At 51.4% G+C, this 22,723-nt stretch overlaps 1 protein-coding gene across 2 annotated transcripts in view; it reads right to left on the reverse strand.

The window, feature by feature from the left end:
• The window catches only part of RASSF5 (Ras association domain family member 5), a 71,493-nt gene that overhangs the window by 14,711 nt on the left and 34,059 nt on the right, over positions 1-22,723 (reverse strand). Inside the window, exon 1 of one of the 2 annotated variants that reach the window (XM_060088427.1) lies at positions 13,399-13,833. The exons of the other annotated variant lie outside the window; for it this stretch is intronic. Within the exon in view, the coding sequence (XP_059944410.1) occupies positions 13,399-13,518 (120 nt within the window). The 5' untranslated portion in view covers positions 13,519-13,833. Of the gene's footprint in view, positions 1-13,398; positions 13,834-22,723 lie in introns of those variants that run through there. 2 annotated transcript variants of the gene reach the window in all.

The raw sequence follows: 22,723 nt of genomic DNA on the forward strand, positions 1-22,723 counted from the left end.
TTATATTTTATGATTGGTACAAAAACAAATATATAAATGTCATATATTAAAGTACTTTCTTCAACCTAAAAGTTCATTTTTTTTCTCCTGATTTTAAAAGAAATTAAAACATTTTTGTGGGCCCCTGAAGTGCTGTGGGCCCCTGGCACTACATGCCAACTGTGTGTCCCATGGATAAGTAGGCAGTGCCTTCAGCTTTGAGTCCCAGGTAGGGTGACTAGCTGTCCCAGGTTGCTTGGGACTGAGTTTTCTCAGGATGCAGGACTTTCAGTGCCCAAATCAGAAAGTCCTGGGCAAACCAGCACATGTGGTTACTCTAGTAGCCGCAGGTATCCCCTCTCAGTCCTAGACGGACACCCGCCCTCACTTTTTCTGTCTACTGCAGGCCCCAGGGCACAGCTTGTTCCTCTTTCCTCTGTAAAACTGCATCCTTGTGCTCTACCCTGGAGGTTTTCTTGACAGTCCCTCCCCCCACCCCACCCCCAGCCTGGCTGTGGCCTGGACACAGGTGCTCTGGCTGTCTCTCAAGATCAGCACACATCCCTGCAGCTTGAGCATAGAACAGAAGCTTCCCAAGGGCAGGGACAGCCTTGTTCACTGACGCAGTTCCCAGGACAGTGCCTGGCACACAGGAAGGGCCATTAAACATTTGCTTAATGAACTGAATAAAACACAAAGAAGCAATAAGACGCACACATGCACACACACACAAAACCCAAAAACGAATCTACGGAAATGAAAGGTTCCAGAACTGTATAAGGGTCCTATAGGATTCCTGCTCCATGGCACCTATCTACTTCTGAGACAGTAACTAGAAATCAGGGAAGACTCCTGCACTCTGACTGTTTCGGAGGGTAGACGTGGCGAATCCCTTCCATTGCTGTTCTCCCCTCCCCTGGACCGTTACGAAGCCCCCCTTTTTTAGCTCAAAGGTCTAAAGTGTGAATCCAAGGAGAATAGGGTGACAACCGTTCTACTGCAGGGGCAACAGGAATTTTACCTTGGGGCATTCTCTTGTGCCCTCAAGAGTTTCTAGGGCATGAGAAGGTCTTTTTTCAGGTTAGTTTTCCTCACTGGATTTCCTTCTAGGTCCCTGTCTCCTTTCAGTCTCCCTGACATCTTAGCTTGATCATTCAGTCTGAGAGGTCCTCCTCCTCATCCGAGAGAATTTGTACCCTGGAACTGACATATCTTTTGGGGATACTTTCCTTAATCCATCGCTTCTATCTAGAATTAATGGGCTCTTCGACAGCATGAGCTTACGCCCCAATATTATTCCAGCACTGGTTTCATCCTCTATATAGTAGTATGAGTTGTGCCTCAGCCTGTCTCCCCGACTAGACCATGAGCATCCCAACACCAGGAGTTGTACCTTTTCCATCTCTGTATTCCCAGAGAACCCAGGACCAGAGCACTGCGGAGTGAATTAGGGATGATGGTGGGCAGGGTGAGTGAGTGGGTTCCAATAACTCATCCTGGACTCCAGTCTCTTCAAACGCTAGACTTGGCTCTTTTAGAATCAATTTAAAGAGGATTCCATTGCAAATCATATGTCTGACAAGGGATCAAGGTCCAGAATATATCAATATAAAGAGCCCCTATAACTCCACAATAAAAAAGCAAACAGCCCCATTAAAAATGGACAAAGGACTTGAATAGACATTTCTCCAAAGAAGATATACAAATGGTCAATACGCACATGAAAAACTGTTTGAAATCACTAGTCATTAGGGAAATGCAAATCAAAACCATGGTGAGATGCCATCTCACACCTGTTAGGGTGGCTATTATCAAAAACACAGAAAATAACAACTGTGTGCATTGCTGGTGGGAATGGAAAATGGTGAAGCCGCTATAAAAAAAATGGTATGGCGAATCCTCAAAAGATTAAACATGAAATTACAATATGATCCAGCAATTCCACTTCTGGATATATACCCAAAAGAGGGGGAAGTTGGACTTGAACAGAGATTTGTTCACTCATGTTCATAGCAACATTGTTCACAATAGCCAAGACATGGAAGCAACCTATGGATGGATGACTGGATAAACAAAATGTGGTACCTACAGACCATGGAATATGACTCATTCATAAAAAGGAAGGAAATTCTGACACACGCTACAGCATGGAGGAACCTTGGAGACATTACGCTAAATGAAAAAAGTCAGTCACAAAAAGACAAATACTTTATGATTCCACTCATATGTGGTTCCTAGAGTAATCAAATTCAAAGAGACAAAAAGTAGAATCAAAGTAGACAAAGTAGAATCGTGGTTGCCAGGGGCTGTGGGAAGGAGGGAGTGGGGAGTTATTGTCTAATGGGTGCTGAGTTCAGAAGATGCAAAAGTTCTGGAGAGGATGGTGGTGATGGTGGTGCAAAAATGTGAAAGTGCTTTAATGCCACAGAACTATACACATAGAAATGGTTAAAATGGTACATTTTACATTATATGTATTTTCTTACAATAAAAAAAGAAGATTCCAAGGGCAGGGGAACCTGGGGGCCACCATGTAACCAGGTTCTTGGATTCACCTGGTTCCCGTAAGGTGGTGAGCGGGTGCGTGGGGGCCAGTGCCAGCTCCTCGCACCCCTGCACTGCCACGCTCGCTCAGAGGGGAGGGGCGGCTGGGACACCAGTAGCACTGCCCTGCTGCGGGGAGTGGCTCCTTCTCAGCTCCCCTCTAGCTGGAAGCCCCGCCTGTGCCTTCAGCTTTGCTGGCTGGGCTGGTGCTGGGTGCTGGAGCCTCGCCACTGGCCCACACACGCCCTCTTGTCCCTGCGCTGCCTGCCTGCCCTGCTAACCCAGCCCACGCTGGTGCTCCGGGATTACTCTGTGACACTGAAACATGTCTTAGTTGGTCATTGAGTAGCTCACAGTCTTTCCACGTGTGTGTCTTCTCGTTGTATCCTAAAGGCTCAGGGGCAGGGACATCTGGTTTCCTGTCTCCTAAATGGCCTGGTAAAGTGCGCTGTCCTCAGTGGCTCCAAGACGAATGCTGCTGACATGGGGCTGCATCTGTGAGCATCTCCTGGCCTCACTGCTGGGGCTTCGGTTAGTTGGGTAATTCTGGAAAGAGCTACAGGAGCGGCAGCAGAGCTTAGGGGCTGGGAGCTCTGGCATTAGATTACCTGGGCCCAAGTTCTGGAGCTGCCCCTTACTACTGTGTGACCCCTGAACCCCTTCAGTGCCTCAGTTTCCTCACTGTTAAATGGAGACCATACACACAGTTGACCCTTAAACAATGCTAGGGCTAATCTGCATATAACGTACAGTGGGCCTTCGGTATCCTGCATCCGCGAATTCAACTAACCACAGACCGTGTACTACAATAGTAGTATTTACTATTGAAAAACATCCAAATATAAGCGGCCCATGCAGTTCAAACCCGCGCTGTTCATGTGGCAACTGTAGATGATGTGAGGATTAAATGAGTCTATACACTTAGAACAGTGCCTGGCACACATCAAGGTCCAGGAACTGACTATTACTATTTTACATTCTAACCATTTCCCAGCAGACCTCTAGCTCCTGCCCTTTCTCTGTTCTGTGAACAGAACCTTATACCTCCACGCACCGCAATCAAGAACCCCACCTCACGTCACAATTCAACACCCATCTGCATTCCTCGAAACAGCCTTTATAATCCCAAGCCCAGGAGTTCTCCACCCATTCTCACAGCCAGATGCTGGGCCCTCTTTAGCAATTATTCTCCACTGGAGGGGGAAGTCTCCCCATTTTACAGAAGGAGAAAGTGAGGCCGAGAGCAGTGAGCATGCTTCCTGAGGTCACCCAGAGTGAAGGTTGAGGGCTTGGGTTGCCAGGCCCAGTGTTGGGCCCACTTGAGGGCCTGGGGCCCCCGCCCACTCTGCCTGGGTTGTCTGAGAATGCTCAAACTACTGGGGTCACCAAACTGGGATCTTCACTCGCTTACAGTTAAACTGGGAAAGTAAAACAAATGAGAAGTGTACTGATTCCTCCCCCCTCAACCTGCCATTCCCATGGCTGAAAGGCAGACAGGAGAAATCCATCATAGCGGGCTCTCCCGCCTCCCCACATGGACCCCTCTGCCTCAGCCCCCCAGGGAGGCCCCACTTGAGGAAGGACCACACCAACACTTGCCAGCAGGTGCCAGGGCCTGGTTGCTTAGTGACCCAGCCCTGCCTGCCCTCATCCTCCAAGGCAAACAGCTGAGCAATCACAGATGGGGTGGAGGGGGCCACTCCATGTTTGGAAAGTTGTCCTTGCAGTTTCTGCTCACTCAGTGAGATTTTTCTTTTCAGAGTCACTGGAAAAATCCATTGATTCCTCATCCAGAATCTTAGCAAGCTTCCCTTTCTCACAGTCCTGAGATCCGTTTTCACATACTTTGCCTAAAGTGCTATGCGTGTCCTCCAGGAGCCCCCGCTGCCTCTTAGGAAAAGAAACTTTTTGAGGAAGAACCTCCAAGCCCCCTCCTCCTTTATCAAACACGCATTAAGTGCCTACCATGTGCCGGGGACACGATGATGAACAAGATCGGGTTCCTCTTCCAGAAAAGTACAGCCCATCAAAATGAGGGATAGGGGAGAAGGATACACCAGCGTTTTGGGAGCAGAAAGAAGGGAGCATCAAGTTGCAACTGGAAATGCTCTCTACACACCCTGGACCCACCAGCTCCCGCTAACCCCCACTTTCCCAGCCATGTGTGACTCGGGAGCTTATGCCCGCGTACTGCCTCTCCACGTGTTCAGGCCCACGGAGGGCCCTGCCTCTCATACTCTCCGCCGCAAGGCTGGTGCCCGGTGGCCCCAGCTCCCCTTGACGCCTGCAACACGGCGCGGGGGACAGCCCAACACCACTCCTCACTCTGGGGGAGAGCCAGGAGATGAGAAGGATACAGAGGGGCTCACGGACTGGAGGCTGATGAGGTGCTGGTGGCAGAGTATGGCGACCAGGTTTCCCAAGACCAGCACAGGGAAAAACGGCCTGGATTTTAGCATCAGGAAATTGGCTGAATGAGAAAAACAGCTTCCTGGGGCAGGTCACCAGATTAGAGCTGGGAGAGCTGAGCTTCTCTGGAGCCTTTCGGAACTTGACTCTCACCCGAGATGCCATGTGTGTGGTGGGAAGAGCATGTGTTTTGGGGTCGGGTGAGCGTGGGATGGGGGCCTCGCCCTTGGCTAAGCCCCTCTCACATACTACCTCATGGAACATGCCAACCTTTCGTCTCGACAGCAATAGAAATTCTGCCAGCGTGGTCTGTTAGGCCGCCCTCCCTGATTGTTTTGGCCTAGAATTGTAGCCTCATACACAGCAGGGATCCAACCAGCTGGAGTCACGTCGTCTAGCGCCGTGGACAAGGGAGGACTGATGAATGGGTTGGAGGAGGATGGTGGTAATGAGCACAGCTTCCCTCCCTGCCTGTATCAGTTATATGCAGGCCGGCTCGGAAACAGGGGAATGGCTGCAAAGACCCCTGACAGTCTCCTCCAGCTCCAGGAGTCTCTGCCTTTCAGAGGTTAAGTTAATCTCCTCCAGCCCTCCCAGTGGCTGCTGCAGCTCTGTCACTGCCAGCCTGTCCCCGGCCCCCTCCGAAGCTATGCCCCAGGCTCTCTGATTCTGGGAGCTGCGGCCACGTCCTGAGGAAAGTCACATGGCTGCAGGGCAGATGCAGCGTGTCTTCCCCCTGGATGACCCTTTGCTCAGGGGCCCCCATCCAGACACTTCATGGGTGGGGAAGGGGAGCAGCTAGCGTCTGTTACACAATGGGGCTGGGGCCATAGGTCTTTAAGTGTGGAGACTGCATTTTATCCCTCTCTGTATCTCCCACCGCCCCAGTGCTCAGTGCTATAAGAAACTTAAAGACACGACATTTTGATTGAGCCCAGGCTCTGCGGGGTTCTGGATGCTACATAACGAGCAGGAACGAAGTGTGGGCTTTGCTCTGGAAGCAAATGGGGGGCTCCAAAGGCTTCAGGACGCCAGACCGATATGCCATCGAATGCAGGGTACACAGAAGGAGAAGAAACAGGATGCAAACTGGTTGGGTGACCTCCTGGAGCATCTAGGGGTGAGGTGACAAGCCCCCAACATAGGGCAGGACGGGGGACAGAAAGGAGAGACCGACATCTGCAACACTGTGGAGGCAGAAGCCACAGTGACAGACTGGATGGAAGGGATGGGCGGGGAGACCCCTGAGGTTTCAAAGGTAGGGAGGGGACTAGGAGGGTGGGGTAGAGACAGGGAGAGAAATCAATCATGGGCAGAGCTACGAGCTGGTTCTGGACATATTAAATTTTAGGCATCTGAGGGGCATGGGAGACCTCCAATAGGCTATAGAAAATCTATACTAGGGACTTCCCTGGTGGTCCAGTGGTAAAGAAGCCACCTTCCAATGCAGGGGATGCGGGTTCGATCTTTCGTCAGGGAACTAAGATCCCACATGCCAAGGGGCAACTAAGCCCGCACGCCACAACTACTGAGCTCGTGCATCTCAACGAGAGGGCCTGAGGGTTGCAAACTACAGGGTCCACGTGCTTTGGAACCCGCACGCCACAACTAGAGAGAGGAAAAAAAACCCCAAAAAACCCACATGCCACAACTAGAGAGAAACTCGAGTGCTGCAACGAAGATCCCGTGTGCCGCAGCAAAAGACCCCACATGCTTCAACGACCCGAAGGAGACCAAAAAAGAAAAAAAATGTATTCTAGAGCCAAGAAGAGAGCTGAGATGGGGGATGTAGGCTGGGGAGTGATAAGTAAAGCTGGGGTGCGGGGGGAGAAAAGAAGAGACAGGGACCAGGACAGCACCAAGGACAGAAGCCACAGGCTGAGGGAGGGAAACCTGAAGTTTTCTGCCACTACAGCTCTCTTCTTCCTCCCGGCCCTGAAACTTAAATGCTCCTGATTTTTGACAAATTTATCTGGGCCTCTTATCCCCAGAGAATATGCCATGCCAGGACTGGGACGCTACTTTACGGGTAGACTGAGTCATCCAGAAGAGGAAACCGAGGTCCTCCACACAGGAGGGTCCTCCACACAGGAGGATCCTCCACACAGGAGGATCCCCAAGCTGGAAAGCATGCAGGTGTTTGTTACCTGGCAAGTCAAGAGCAGCAGAGGGACGGGAACCCAGGCTGCTGGGAACCCAGGCTGGGCCCGATGATGCCTCCCTTTCAAGCTCGTGGGGTGGAAGCTGGATCCAGAGTCCAACCTGGTGGTGTAAACTAAGAGCTAGGATTCAAGGTTGACACCAGTGTAAAATCTTCCTTTCTCCCTAAACCGCGTGGGTGAATGGCTGTTGCATGTGCCCTGAGCTATAACTGGAATTGCTTTAGAGGGAAAAGCCAGCTGAGTCAGGATAAACAGTCTAAACTTGTGAAGAGAGAGGGGTGGGTGGGAGGGGAGGAATCTGGAACACAAAGGTGAGGATGTCTTGGGTAAGCCCCAGATGCTCCTGGAGAGGGGGCTCATGTAGCCATTCAGGTCCTCTTCCTGACCCCACCCGAGGGGAGTCCTTAGAATTTAGAGAACTTGGTAGTCAGGGTCTATCCCTGCCAGTCCCATGAGAAACTGGTAAGAAGGCTCTGTTCCCATGCAAAGTGGTGAGGGCCTCTCAGATAAAGAAGGACAGGCTCGTATCGCACTCGCTAAAAGGACCAGATGCAGCGCCTGGGTCTGGAGGGTTGAAGTGTCTTGGCCACAGCCCCTCAGTTAAGAGCTGGAGCTGAGATGAGAAGCCAGGACTTTGCTTACAAGTTCTGTGCTGCTTCCGTTACATCACGCACCGGTCATGATCACCAAGGGCTGTCCCCTCAACATCCCTGCTAGCACGTTGTGGTGAGAGTAATGGGGACCGCTCTGAGCAGGGACCCAGGGGCTCTGCATCCTTGGTCTGTCTCTACTTAGCTGTGTGACCAGGGACAAAACCCTTTACCTTCTGGGCTTCCAGCCTAGGAGGCTCTCTGGAATCTGTGATAAATGCTCGTCTTGAATTCCAATTGAAGTCATCAATTACCAAACATTTCCTAAACAGGTGGTTCCCAGACTTCAGTATATATGGGAATCACCAGGGGGAAGTATTAAAAAAGCAGATTTGAGGGTCCTACCTCCAAAGATTCGGGAGCCAAGAAGTCTAGAGTGGACCCTTGACACTCCATTTTCAAAGAGTGATCCAAAGAGAGATTCTGATGTCAGTAGCCAGGGCAAACCTTGTAAGCACCACTGAAGGCTTCGGATGCTACAGAAGAACCGGGGCAGTGCTGAGCAAGGAAAAGCATCTGTCCTCAAAAAGTTCCCAGTGTAGTCGGGGGAGACAGGACACACACCCCCATCCCAGGAAGAGCACGTCCTTGGTGACAGATGGAGAGGTACAAAGTCAGAGAGACAGAGGTTACGGCCCATCACCAAGAAAGCAGAGCACAGCTTCCCGCGGTGGTTGGGCAGAGAGGTAGGAGGAGGATGTGTGGCAGAGACAGCTAAGTGTTTACCACATCCGGCTTCCTCATCCGCCTGGGCTCACAGCTGTACTTCATTTCCCAACCTCCCTGTGGTTAGGTGTGGCCATGTGACTGAGTTCTGGCCAATAGCACATGGGTGTAAAACACACACACACCATTTCCGGGCCTGGCCCACAAAACCTCCCATGTGTTATCCTGAGCCCCACCTGCCAATGTAACTTTACTTAAAGAGGGAAATAAACTTCTATTATATCCAATGACTGAAAATAACGGGGGCTGTTTGTTACAACAGTTGGTCCACCCTAATTATACAGGATGCAAGAGAGGTGATGCAGCAACTAAACTCAACCAGCATTTAGTCAGCGCCTGCTTTTGTAACCAGTACTTAGTGCTGCCTTGCACCTGAAGGGGATGCGAGTTCTGATCTTACAGGGTTTATCATCTTCACGGAGAAAAGGAACACTGGGAAAGGCCAGAGAAGCAACGAGAAGTAAATTCCACAGGAGGGGAATACAGGTTCCAGCCCCAAAGGGAGGCTATTGTGTGGCTGCGCTAGCGTGAAGAATCTTTTGAGGTGAGTCTTGAGCTGGGCAGGCTTCTGAGAAAGCACATAGAAAAGCACTTATATGGTCCAACGTTTCTGAAGGTTTAATTTTTATTGCTTAAATTTGGAACCTACTTATTTTTAGTATTCTTTTCTCTCATGCCAAGAAGGTCAGGGGCAGGTGCTGAGCCTGAGACCCGGGTGTTCCTGCTGCTGGCAGAGAGATGGGGATTTCCCTGACTGGTCCCAGGGCTGTCAGGCTTGGATGACGTCCCTGGAGCCACAGAGGCCCAAGAGGAGATGGGGCAAGTGCAGGGACGGAACCAGGAGTGGCTTCGGACCGTGACCTCTGAGACCCACCCCCCCGCCTTCCTCTTTGCGTCTTCCTTGAATTTTTCAAGAATCAGTGGTGTCAGTGTAGACCAGGGAGGGCCTGGGTATGGGGGGTGGGGTGGGGGTGGCATGGGAAAGTATTCCAGCTGTGCTTAAGTATAATATTTAACCACAGATGGAGCCGAACTTGCACCTCCATATCCACAAAGAAAACATGCATGATGAAGCTACAGCAAGCAGTATTCTAGGATAGACATGAAGAAGAACTTGTAAAGTTGTAAGATTCTGGGACTGAGGAGAGGGGCCCCTGCTAGTGTCAAGTGTAGAGTGAATGTTTCTTGTGGCCGCTGTGCCTTAGGAACGGAGGGACGGTGAGGGCCTATGGAGTGGAGGGATATAAGGACCCTGCAGCTCTTTCCTAGCCCGAGGCTGTTTGGGTCTTTCCATTTTGTAGAAGGCTCTGAGAGGACAAGGACTGCAGTTCACCCCTGTCACACACTGAGTGAAGAAGACCAAGAAGAGCTCTTCACAAGGTTTCTAAGATGGGTGTTAGTCCTGGCTCCACCCAGCCCGATACTTGGCCTGGTGAGGTCCTCGCACCTCTCTGGCCTCAGCCTCTCCATCTGTAAAGTGAGGTGCCAGATCCGGTTCCTTCCAGCTCTGACATGCTGCAAGCAGCAGGCTTTCTGTGTCCCCAGAGCATTCACCCCGATGCTCTGGATGGCTCCTGGGGTCCTGGAGCCTGTGGAACACGCAGAGAGAGCTCAGAGTGCCCGTGTCCCTGCTCAGAGGGACTAAACTGTCACCCTCTGCAGGCATTTGGGGAACCGATGGGAGTGGAAGTTGGCCTCGCTTCCAGAGTCAGATCCCAGACAGGAAGAAAGGAGCAGCTGGCAGGGATGCCCAGAGGTCCCAGTCACCAGACCCACAAATCACCAAAACCTGCCCTTTGTGGGACTAAAGCAGAAAAACCTCTGGGCTGGGAGATGAGAGATGTAGGTTCTAACCCTGGGTCCATCATGAGCTTTCCGTGTGACCTCGAATGACCCCCCCACACACAACCCAAGTCCAATGTCTTGGACTGAGTGACCGTGTGTGCACCTTCCTGAGAGCAGCTTGGTCTGCATCTCTGAGCACACAGGTTGGGCTTCCGCCAAGCCACCAAGAGCCCCATTTGGACACGTGACCCCAGGTAAGCAATCTAATCGTGCCCAGCAGCCAAGGGGGAAGTCCTCGGAGGGCCCCACCTCAGCCCCCTGAAACGAAGACTGAAAACTGGGTCTCTGTGCCCCTCTCAGAGAAGGCCCGAGGCCCCAGGAAGCAGCTGTTTTCTGAAAGGAGAGAACAAGCCGGGGCCCAGGGCCTCGGCCCACTTCCTCTGCTGCTGCTTCTCCACCTTCAGGGCCTCCTCTCTGTGAGTGAGGGCCCTTCCCCACCCTCCCACATCCTGCCCCAGGGGCTGGTGAGGGGCCGCCAGGACTCCTCGGAGGCCGGGCCAGGGAAGGCTCCTAGAACAGCAGGAGGCTCCCCGCAGCACTGCTCCAGCCGGGCGCGCGCACGGGGCAGATACAGGTTGTTCTGACGAGGCTAATTATAGAAGCCGGCTTGGCCTTTCCCCAATACGGCCCTCAGTCTCTCAGCGACCAGGAAGCACGTAAACGCCTTTCCTTGGAGACAGGAAGGAGAAATTCTCCTAGGAGCTCATATGCGTGCGATCTCTCTTTGGGTAGGAAAAAAGCAATGTCAGGGGTCAGAATGGGGTCTGGAGATGGCAGATCTCTCTGAAACCCTTTCCAAAAGTGGCTCCAAGGGAGAAGAGAGGGCTAAAATGTTTATTAAAGGCGGGAAAACACGCAGAAGGACCAGAGACTGAAATATGTGGATGAAGCTCCCCAGCTCCTGAGTCAGCCACATGCACCCCATCACAGCCGGGGGGTCGCCCCAGTGCGTGCTCCCCAACAAGAGGCAGCCCTGCACCCCCTGGAGAGGGCTGTGGGCATGGCAAGTCTGGTGCTGAGAAAAACCGTCCCCGACAGCAGTTCTAAACCTCGGCCAAGACTCTTCTCACACTGCAGCCAGGCAGAGGCCGGGGATAAGAGGGACCGTGGCCACCTCTCTGTCCTTCTTTGAAGCATTTATCTTATCACCCTGTATGGGGTTCAACAAAACCCGTTTCTTAGAAGGGATTCTCGCCCTCTGAGGGCTTATAGACTTGGGCAAAATGAGGTAGGGGGCTATGCAGAGGCCTCAAGACATGCAATGAATTCAAGAACCAGACAAAGTAGAGTTGATGTGTGTGCCAAACCGAAGGTGTATCTTCAGGAGTGATGCTTGCAGGGGGATCTGGGGGGACAGTGAAGAGAGGAGGCTCTCTGGGCCAAGGAACAAGTCACCTCTCCCACTCCCACCCCACCCCAGCACATTTTATTGTCAAATATCTCCGTTTCTCCCAAGAAATACCAGGAACAGATACCTTTTTCATTTGCCAACTGAAAGAAACCTCAGCTTTGCAGTGCCCCTTCCTCTACCCAATTATGCAAAAAACCCAGCTTCTGGGACCGAGGGCTTACAGCCTGGCGGGCAGTGAGGGCAGCAGCTAAACTTTGTTCTAAAAACAGGAACCATTTCCTTCCCAGGCAGCAGCAAAACTCTCTAGAGCAATGGTTCTCAACCTCAGTTGCATCTCAGAAGTAGGTGGGGAGCTTTTCAAAATCTCCATGCCCAGGCTTCACTCCAGACCAAGGAAATCAGACTCCCCTGCTGTGGGACCCAAGTATCCACATTTTCTAAAGCTCAGCAGGTAATTCCAGTGTGCAGCTAAGGTGGAGAACCACTGGTCTAAATAAAGACCCCGGATAGCTGGAGTGCCCTTATGTGTATGTGTATGGGTGGGGGTGGGGTGGGAGGGGGTCCTCACAATGAGGCAGGAACCCCAAGAGAGAGCTGGACACCTCACTCTGCAGCCGTGCTTTCTGCATGAGCCCTCCTTACCCCAGCCCCCAGTCCTTGAGAACAAGTGCAGCTTCTCGAAGGGGTGCCCCAGAACACAGGTGCTGGTTCCAGGGGCCTGTTTTAGTTGATCCTTCAAACACTAAAATCAAAACCTCTCTTCTGATTCTTGGGCGTCCTCTCGCCATTGGAAAGTCCAGGGCATTTATTTGAAGGTCAGACCCCAGCTCAATGCGGGCCCTACGGGCAAGATGAATTATTAACCACGGAGGCCCCAGAGTCAGGCCTGGGGAAGTTTTTGGTTAGTTCTACTCGGTGTAGGACTGCTAAATTAATGATGAGCCTGCACACACCTGTGAAATTTAACAGCTGACTTCAGTCTACAAACAGGCCCTTTTAGGCAAGGACCTGGCTTGGAGCCTCTCATCTAAATAACAAAACAAACAAATAAACGGAGCTCTGCCACCACTCCCACCAAGTATGTGGCAGATATATGGCCGCACTGGGAGGGCGAGGCCAGGGGACTCGGGCAAGCTGGGTGTCTAGCACATACCACGGCATTAGGGAACACATGCAAACTCCTTTAGGTTATCCCCAACTAACCCAGGAAGTCAAAATGGTAGTAGGACAATGACCTAGGAGAGAAGTTTTAGTTTGCTTCTAAAAACACCCTAGACTTCTGCAAAGTTGCGGGACTGTGTTTTAAGATGGTTTCTGGCCATTTGCAATAGGGAAGTCTCAACCTATGAATGATTACCTTAATGAGGGACTGGGTGCCATCCACTTGCCATCGAGAGCTTCAAAGCTCGGATTTTGGGGAAGGTCACCCCCCCCCAGGCACAGGTGAGCATGTCCCCAAACCACCAGCCAAGCGCTGTCCCCAAATCCTAGAGAGCCATTTTGACAAGGTCCAGGGACAAGAAACGCCGAAAGGAGCATTTGCCGGTGGTCCCCAAAGGGCTCCAGATCCAACACGTGGTCTCCTCGGCCAACAAGTTCAAGAGGGTGCGCAGGGCAACTGCCCACCCCCGCCCGTAAGACATGACTGCCTGTTTGCCAGGTGCAAGATTTCCCTTCTAGACCACAGAGGTTATTTCCCCACAATGAAAGTCTCTTGTATTATTAAGTTTACCTTCCAAGGATGTTTGCTCTGCACATTCCTGAAAAAGGTGGTCTTGGCAGTGAAGAAGCAATCCTCCAGCTCCTCCTCCAGGCTGCAGTACCCACTGCTCATGCTGCTGTCCACTGTCATCTAGCCCGGAGCCCCGGCCGGAGGCAGCGGGCGCATCTGATGGGGCCAGGCTCTCGGGATGCGGCGGAGGGAGGTGGGGATCCCTCCCCAGGCGGCCGCGGCGTGAGCTTCTAGCCCCGCCGGGGAGCGAGTCCGTTATCGGGCCGGGCAGACCCGGAGCTGGCTGCCTCGGTTTTTTATACCGGGGCCCGAGTGTCTCGGGCGGCGGGGTAACCTGTTCCCCAGCGGCTGCCAGCACGCGGGTCGGACCTGGACCCCGCCGCGCTCACCTCGCTCTCCAACTCACTAGGCATCTGCGGTTTCAGCCCCTCCGCGCCGGCTCCCCCCTCCGCCCCGTGCGCCAAGCGCCATCTCGACACCTCCCCCGCCTCCCGCGCCTTTCCTGCCCCTCGCACTGCACGCAGAGGAGTTCGGAAGCCACTTCCTCTCGCAAGGTTCCTCAAAGCCGCTGGCTGTCGCGGCGCCCCTCCCCCTCCTCCCGCCCCAGGCCTGCGCCTCCCCACCCTGCCCCTGGACCACGTTGGCAAGTGGACCTAGGGCATCACGAGTCAGATTAGGGATGCAGGGCAGGAACAGACTAGGATGGACCCGAGGGAGAAAATTCCCTCTCTCCTTTCTTCATCCTTCTGGAAGCAGCTCATTCTCATCGCCCAGGATGGCTCAGGTTCAGGAGTAGCACGTGCTCTAAGGTCGACAGTGTCCCTCCTCCCTTCCCCCCATCCATGCCGCACTTCATCCTCTCATTCCCCATTCACTGGGTGAAGGAGCCAGGTCAACCAGAGTGGTTAGAGAAGTGACTGCATTAGAAGAAAATCAATACCGGGCCTGTCTGGAGAAGCAGCAATATTTTAACGCGGAAATGCCAGAAGAAAAGGCAGGGCCCCCCCAAAGCGTATGCAAATCATATGCAAAGTTACGGCAAACTGTTGAGCAAGCAGGCCCTTCCACCCACACAGGGAACTTGGCCTTCAGGAAGCCTCAGGTTAATAAAGGAGCCTGCAGACACCACCCAGGTTATTGGTGCATCTTCCTGGTGGTCTGGCCAAGAGGGGTCTTTGCCAGATCTTGTGATTCCCATCAAGGACAGCTCAATTACATTTCTCCATCAGACTGGATGAAGGAACACCTCCCTTGACAGGCTGAATCCTTCGGATCCTTCATCCACAGTAGTTACTGCCTGTGCCTGGTGATTTACATGCAGTCTGCCACTTAACTTTCCCAATAGCCTTGAGATAGACACGCGTAGGACGCGTGTTCCTATGCATGTTCTGGGACTCAGAACCAGGTGTGTGCGATTCTAGGGCCTGTGCTTCTAGCCACTGTGATGTACAGTCTCTCAGCAGGGATGGCACTGATTTGGTGTGCGTGCTGACATCTTTCAACAGAGTGGGGCTTGGAGTCTCAGGAAAAAAACAAGCCTTCAGAGCCTCGCAATGCCAGGGGCACCATGCTTGTGGAGTCTGATGGCCTGGGGAGCCCAGAGGGACCCTGGGAGCACCCCAGAGAGTGGCTGAGAGGGGTTATCAGGACTCTCTCCAAGTCTGTGTCTCCTGTAGTTCTGAAACAATCCAGTCCTGGGGCACAAGCTGGGTGGAGGGCTAGACTCAGCCCCCAGACTGCAAGCTGCCAGCTCCGTTTTAAGCTCTGGCTACTTTTGTGAGGAACCCTCTTCCTCCCCCATCTTAGTCAAATCTGTCAGCGCTCAGGATGGTTTCAAACTGCAGCCCAATTTGGCTCCATCCTCCCACACAGCCTTTTTTTCCAGAAGCCAGTGAGTGCCTGGCAGGCATGAACACGAGCTAGCTGAGAGCCGGCGCCCCAGCTGGCTGACCACCCTCAGCTCCGGAGAACGGTCAATACTGGTAGCTGGGAGATACCTTGGCAGGGAGATAAGTGGAGGTAAACGGCTGGGGGTGGGGGCTGAGGTGAGCTACGGGGTGTTTCCAGGGAAGAACTCACATTAGTGGGGTTGAAAGTAGGTTTTGGCTTTGTCTAGAGCAATCTTTTCTTCAAATGAATATTTTAAAGGCTGTTTTTTTTGGGGGGGGGTACCCCAGAAACTGTGGTCCAGGCAAAGGTTTTGGCCTCAGCAGCACCCCCAAGGCCAATGCCAGAATGATGAATGCTGCAGGGAGTGGGGACCTGCGTGACCCTTGGGCCATCAGTAACAGCCTACCTGCTTTGTTCAGCCAGGGAAGGAATGCACGTTTCTTTATAAAAGGAACCTCCTTGCTCAGTGGGAATCCAATATTTAAAGAAAAAGCAGGCCCCAGATTCTCTGGCCACACTGTGTCCTTGGAGCCACACAGTGACCTCTGCAGAGCAGCTACCGTGCTACACATTTTAAATGTACAATCTTAAAATACAGCTAATAACAAGCTTTTTGAACCGCAAGCCAAAGCACCCCAGGAGTCAGCGTGAGTCTCTCCTTGTGAGCAGCACACTAGATGCCAGACCTACTTAGGAAAGGTCTAAGTGACACTGCATTCTTTTAGGGTGCTGCTCCCTGCCAGTCCAAATATTATGAAAATTGACATCTCAATAGAGCTTTTCAAAGCCCTTTTACCTCATCACTTAGGTTGCTCTACAACCTTGAGAGCAGATTTTACCCCCATTTTACAGATGAGGAAACTGAGGGAAGCAGCATGTTCCATCACAGCTCATTACATACTCTCAAAGCCTAGTTAGTGTCTCTGTCTCTAACCCCACTCCCCCTGTCAGTGAGTCTAGGCTTGGAAGGAAGCCACGTGTAAGACGCCAGCAAAAGGGAGACTGTGCTGGCGAGGACCCTGGGATGCTTCTGAACCTGGCAAAGATCACATACGATACAATAAGTTGGCCAGCCTCCAGGAGGAAAAATCCAGATAGAGGCTCCACAGTCCCAAAAGGAGGAAGACTGGATTCGTTTCAGTGTCCAGTGACTCTGTCTGTACCTCTTCCCCATGAATAATCAGCAGTAGTGGTAACCTGACCAGGGAAGGAGGGAAGGTGGCAGGAAGAGCCTGGGCAACAGCCTTTCAAGGCTCTGGAGGTGAACACACAAGGACAGGAACTGGCTGTTCTGTCCCTGGTCCCAGGAAGAGGAGTCTGGACCTGAAGATGCAGCATCTGGAGCTGCAAAGCCACGGCATCATGGTTGGGGGGTGGGTTTCAGAAAGCCCCACTGAAATGGTAGATGGGCGACTTCCCTGCTCAGAGTGTCAGATGATGAAAGACATTATTTTAAGCTGTCTTCCTCTCTCAAATGCCATCCTGACACGTAGCCAGATCCCCTTGTTAAATCCACCCTGTGGGTCTGTGTTCCAGAAAAGCTGTGGTACAAAAATGGAAGCCGGGAGCTGGTATTCTAGGCCCAGCTCCAACTCTAGCTTGCTATGGGATCTTGAGCAACTTTGGACCTCAGGTCTCCTCATCTGAGCAATTGAGGAGTCCAGATATCAGATTTGGGGCCTCATGACCGGCCAACATATTCAGAGGCTGAAAATGGGGTGAGGGGCCAACCCTTCCCCAAAACCTGTTTTGAAATCATTATTAGCCGCCTTGTGCAGGCGTTGTCCTAGTAACTTTATGTGCTTCATTTCATTTAATCCCTACAGCATACCAACGAGGAAGCTACAGTTATTATCTCTGTTTTACAGAGTGGAAGAGGAGGTTCTGGCAGGTTAAGTAACTTGTACATAGTCAGACATGTTAGCTCATGGTGGAGCTGAATCAGCCCGGCTGGTCTGACTCCAGACCCCAAGCTGTTGAACGCTCTGCAGAGTATGTAGCACCTATCTTGGTTGCTCTCAGAATAGCCATACTGCCTGAAATCGCAGTCCGACACAAACAAGTCAGGAGCTACTTTCTCAGTTTTCCTACGACCCTGTCTTCCCTTTGGCTCATTGGGCATTTCCAGAGTTCAGCCATTGACTGTTTTCTCCACCCACCTCCATGTGCCCGTGCTCGCCCTGGGAGCTTAGTCTCACCTAGGCCAATGGTATCCACTGTACTTTATACACACGTCTCATAATTCTCTCTCTTCCAGGTAGCTCCAGATGAATACCTGCAGCAGCTCGCTGGGTACCCAACTCTCCCCACTAGAGCCTCACTCTCAACAGGTCCAAACTGAGCTGATCATTCCCTGCCTTGCCCTCCACCTGCGCCCCCTCCTTTAGAATTTCCTATCTTTTTTTTTTTTTTTTTTTTGGCTGCGTTGGATCTTCGTTGCTGCGCGCAGGCTTTCTCTAGTTGCAGTGTGTGGGCTTCTCATTGCGGTGGCCTCCCCTGTTGCGGAGCACGGGCTCTAGGTGCACAGGCTTCAGTAGTTGTGGCTCGCGGGTTCTAGAGCGCAGGCTCAGTAGTTGTGGCGCACGGGCTTAGCTGCTCTGCAGCATGTGGGATCTTCCCGGACCAGGCCTCGAACCTGTGTCCTCTACGTGGGCAGGCAGATTCTTAACCACTGTGCCACCAGGGAAGCCCAGAATTTCCTATCTTGATGAGTGCCATCAATATAGATTATTGCAAAGCCTTCCCGTAGTTTCCCTTGTTCCCATCTCTGCCTCCTCCAAACTCCTCACTGCCTTGTTGCCAAAGTTACCCTTCTAGACCAAGATCTGATCAGTGTTGTTCTATCATAAAACCTTTCCATTCAGATGTCAACTAATAATTATTGAATAAGTACTGAGTTTCACGACCTAGTATCAAGCTTATTCATTTATTCAACAAATAATTACTAAGCACCTTCTACATGGCAGGCACTAGACTGGGTGTTCTGAAGAAGACATAGTTCCTGCCTTCTCATAACGGCCGGTGTAGTGGAACGACGTGAAATTAGACATTATATTGGAGTTACCAAGCTCTTACACACTTCATTCTCTCACTTAATCCTTATGACCCCGCAAGAACGTATTTTACAGATGAGTAAGCTGAGGCTCAGGGTGGCTAATTTTGCCCAAAGTCAAAGAGCTAGTAAATGGTGAAATCAGATTTCAAACCCAGGGCCTCTGTGTCTGACAATTTGTCATCACAGTTGTCCCTCCTCCAGTGATGCCCCAGTGCCTACAACAATATCCTGAACTCCAGAGCAGGTCCTTCAAGGTCCTTCACAGCATGTGCCCAGCCAATGGGTCATATCCATCTCCAGCCACAATCAAGTATCCCTCCTTACAGACGCGCATTTTTTTTTTTTTTGGCGGTACGCGGGCCTCTCACTGTTGTGGCCTCTCCCGTTGCGGAGCACAGGCTCCGGACGCACAGGCTCAGCGACCATGGCTCACGGGCCCAGCCGCTCCGCGGCATGTGGGATCTTCCCGGACCGGGGCACGAACCCGTGTCCCCTGCATCGGCAGGCGGACTCTCAACCACTGTGCCACCAGGGAAGCCCAGACACGCACATTTGATTCACCTTCCCAGCAGCCGCCCTGCCCTCTTGTGGTCTTGCTCTGGCTGTTTCCTCTGCCTGTCAAAATCCTCCTGTGTCCTCCCACTTCCTGACACACGTTCACCAACCACGACCACACCTCCCCCACCTTCCCGGTGCCTCTCAGAAGCAGCCTTTTTCAGATGGCCTCTCTGGGGTGAATCTTAAGAATGCCACCCTCCATCCTGAGAGCAGCATTTGACAGCACAGAGCTCAATTTCCCCCCAGGTGACTTCCTGTTGTAAGAGGTACATGGCTGCACACTATTTAGGCTGACTCACAGGAGAATCACTTGCTCGGGGCTTCTAGCCCACTCCACACTTCTCTCGCTTGGCTGCAAGGCTGACAGCTTCGATAAGGCTCTGACACTTACAAACACCAAAGGCAGTTAAATCAGCCCATACCGAGAAGCAGAGGCCCTGAAGAGCTCATGTTGGGTCTGACTCAGGCACCGGGAGTCTGCCACCTAATTGACCTCCTTTAGGGAAACTAGAGAATCATAAAAGATGTTTCTGATCAACAACCCCATCCCTCACGTGGCCCTCTTCAGTCCTCCAAGTAGCCAGGGCACTGTAGTCACAGGCGTGAGACATGTGAATAACTCTTGCACTACTACACATAGAAAGAGAGCCTTGTTGCCTCCTTAGAACCTCAGGACAACCTGGCCAGCCAGAGGTCATCTCAGACACCTACTGGTGCTAGGATGGAAGGAGTGGGTGGGGCTGTGAGGAGCATGGAGAAATGTCTCCAGTGCTTAAGGATTTCTAGAGAAATAAGTACTAGAGCTCTGTCCCTCCTTGGAGCCAGGATATCCAGGGCCTTCTGGTGGGAAGCCGTTCCCCTCTGTCTGATCAGAACTGGGCTCCCCTGGGTTGGCCTGGGCTGGTGAGAGAGGCCTTAAGGCAGCTCCCGTTAGAGGCAGCTGTTTAGTGGAGTCGAATCACTGGCAGCTTTGGCCAGCACTCCTGGCTTCTAGAGCGTGGAGGGAAATCTGTGGATGGGGGAGCAACTGTCCCAGACATAGCCAGAGTGAAGTAGAGCGGCTGGGGACCGGCTCCTTCCTTTGGCACCTGAGGATGGGCTGGCAGAAAATGAGATAAAATGGAATCATAAAATGTATTTCATTAATCCAAAAGAAGGAAGAAAAGAAAAAGGAAGCAAAGAACAGATTTGACAAACAGAAAACAAACAGCACGATGAGAGACTTAAAATCTAATTGTATCAATAATCACATTAAATGCAAACGAGCTAAATAACCCAATTAAAGGGCAGAGATGATCCAATTGGATTAAGAAAAACAAGATTCAACTATGTGCTGTCTGTAAGAAATGACCTTTAAATAAAAAGACACAAATAGCCTAAAAGTAAAAAAATGGATAAAGAAATATCATGCTAATGGTAATCAAAAGAAAGCTGGAGTGGCTCTATTAACATCAGACAAAGTAGATTTCAGAACAAAGAATATTACCGGGGATAAAGAAGGTTATTTCCTAATGATAAAGTGTCAATTAATCAAGAGAATGTAATTATGTTAAATGTTTATGCACTGAATAATGGAGCTTCAAAATACAAGATAGAACTTTAAGGAGAAATCCACAATTATATTTGGGATTTCAACACCCCTCTCTCAATAACTGATGAAACAAGCAGACAGAACACATGGTATGCCTCAACAAATGTTAGCTACTGTTGTTATCAGTCACAATTCAGTTTGATAAACCTTTATCGAGCATTTTAGAGGAGACCCAGGACCAGAATTCCCAGAGAGGTGCACAGGTATCAATCAAGAGTGTTGCTTAGGCATCATTATCAGAATCTGTGTGCAGAGGAGAAAAGGTTGTGAATTTATAGGCACAAAGAAATGATAAATCAGACTAGAAGTGTATCATGGTGAAAGGAAGAAATGGCATACCAGGATAGAAGGCTTTGAGTGCTAAATAGAAGACATCTTGTAATGCTTTATTGTTTTTTGTGACTTTAAAGCATTTAGCTTAATAATAATGATATTATTATATTGTTTTAAGATGAAAAGTCTTTGTTACAATTCATAATATTAGGAGTGAAGGTGAGTAAGCTCCTTCACGCAGGCCATATGATAAGCTCAATTCTTTCTGCAGACAGCATGACAGAGAAGGGTCACGAAAGGATTGAGTGACCCTCTCAAAGGAAAAATAGACTTACTGCAAAAGAAAAAAAAAAAGAGAGTGTTACTTAGGGAGCCCCAGCCTCTCTGCAGAGATAGACCTGGTTCCCCAGGTTCTCCCCTCCCAGCTCCCTGGCTCCCCCGTGTGGTAGTTCTGGGCTTAGCCCATGACGTTGGGAGGAGGGTCGGGGCAGGACCGGTTACAGGTGCTTCCTCCTTTGGAGGGTTCTGGAAAAGCAGAGCTCCCAGTAGGGTGACACTGGTGTGTCACCACTGGTGTGGCTGCAGAAGGAGCACAGGGCTGGGAGCCAGGAAACTCAGCTCGGCACTCCAGCTGAGTCACAGCAGCTCAGTGGCTGCAGGGGCTGACGGAGGGGATTCCAGCGGTGGTCCTGCTAAGGAATGACAGCAGTGGGCTGGGCTGGAGGTGGGGTGCATAGGCAGAAAGGCAGCAGCGACCTGACCTGTGGGGCTGAAACACCAGCAGGCCGGGCTGACCCACCCTGGCAGCCGTCTGTCCCTGTGGTGAATGGGGACAGGGTTTTGAGTCTTTTCATCAACAGAGTAGAGCAGTAACTCAGGCCGCAGAAGAGGGGAGAATCCTTAAGTCTTGTAGTAACGAGTACCCGCCAAACCACAAAGCTGTAGTGTCCTGGTTTTATATCCAGGAGAGTAATCCATCTTTCTGGTATTGTGAAGAGTAGGCAGCGGCAGACCGTGAAGGGTTTTGTGTGCTGATCCAGATGTCGACTGATTTTGAGGGTAACAGGAAGCCGCTGAGGGTTTCCATCACAGGGTGACACGATAAAAAATCCAGTAAGGCTGTTGGAAGCACCAGAGTCGGCCCTGGAATGTCACCCGGTGATACTGACATGCTTTCACATACATCTTCTCACCGGAGCCACACAACCAGCATTTCTCAGAGGAGAAACCTGAGGCTAAGAGGCTTGTTCCCAGTCACATGCCAAGATCGTCATCTACACAATCTGAATTAGAGCCTAGCTCTCCTGTCACTCAGGCCAGGGTTCTTTCTTTTCTTTAAGAAAATATGTATTGCCTTTTAGAAATGTTACACTAGAAACACATGACAGCATCTGGTTATTCAAACAGCCCCGAAGCAAACAGCAAAAATCGAGAGTTCTCTCATTCCACCCATCACCTCCCACCCCCTCCCAAAGTGAAATCCCTTCGAACAGTTGGCTGGGCGCCCTCCAGGCCCTCACTCTGCATTTAGACACACACGCATACACACATACACACATATGTACGAAGTACAAATGGGCTTATCCTGCACTTGCACATTTGGTTAGCTCAGACCAGGTGATGAGGTCAAGGTGAACGAAAGCTCCGTGTACCACTGGGTGACTTGTCTCTGTTGGCACTCTTCCTTGTCAGTACATACAGATCCATCCCTCCTTTGTAAAGCACCTTGGCCTTAGTGCTGGTGGCTGGAACTTCCGTCCCGGCACCCCCACGGCTCCCACCACTGCTCACGGTGCCCCTTAGGAAGGGGCTGGACCCAGTGCCCTGGTAGTCAGGGCACCAGATGACCAGAGTGCAGCCTCTGTAGGGAGCATTTCCCACTGAGGGCACCTGAAAAGATTTTAGAACGATGCCTGGCTCCATAATTATGTGTGGAAGGAATCTGAGACAGTTCTTAG

Source organism: Mesoplodon densirostris, chromosome 2 (assembly GCF_025265405.1).
Source record: "Mesoplodon densirostris isolate mMesDen1 chromosome 2, mMesDen1 primary haplotype, whole genome shotgun sequence".
NCBI classification, from domain to species: domain Eukaryota; kingdom Metazoa; phylum Chordata; class Mammalia; order Artiodactyla; family Ziphiidae; genus Mesoplodon; species Mesoplodon densirostris.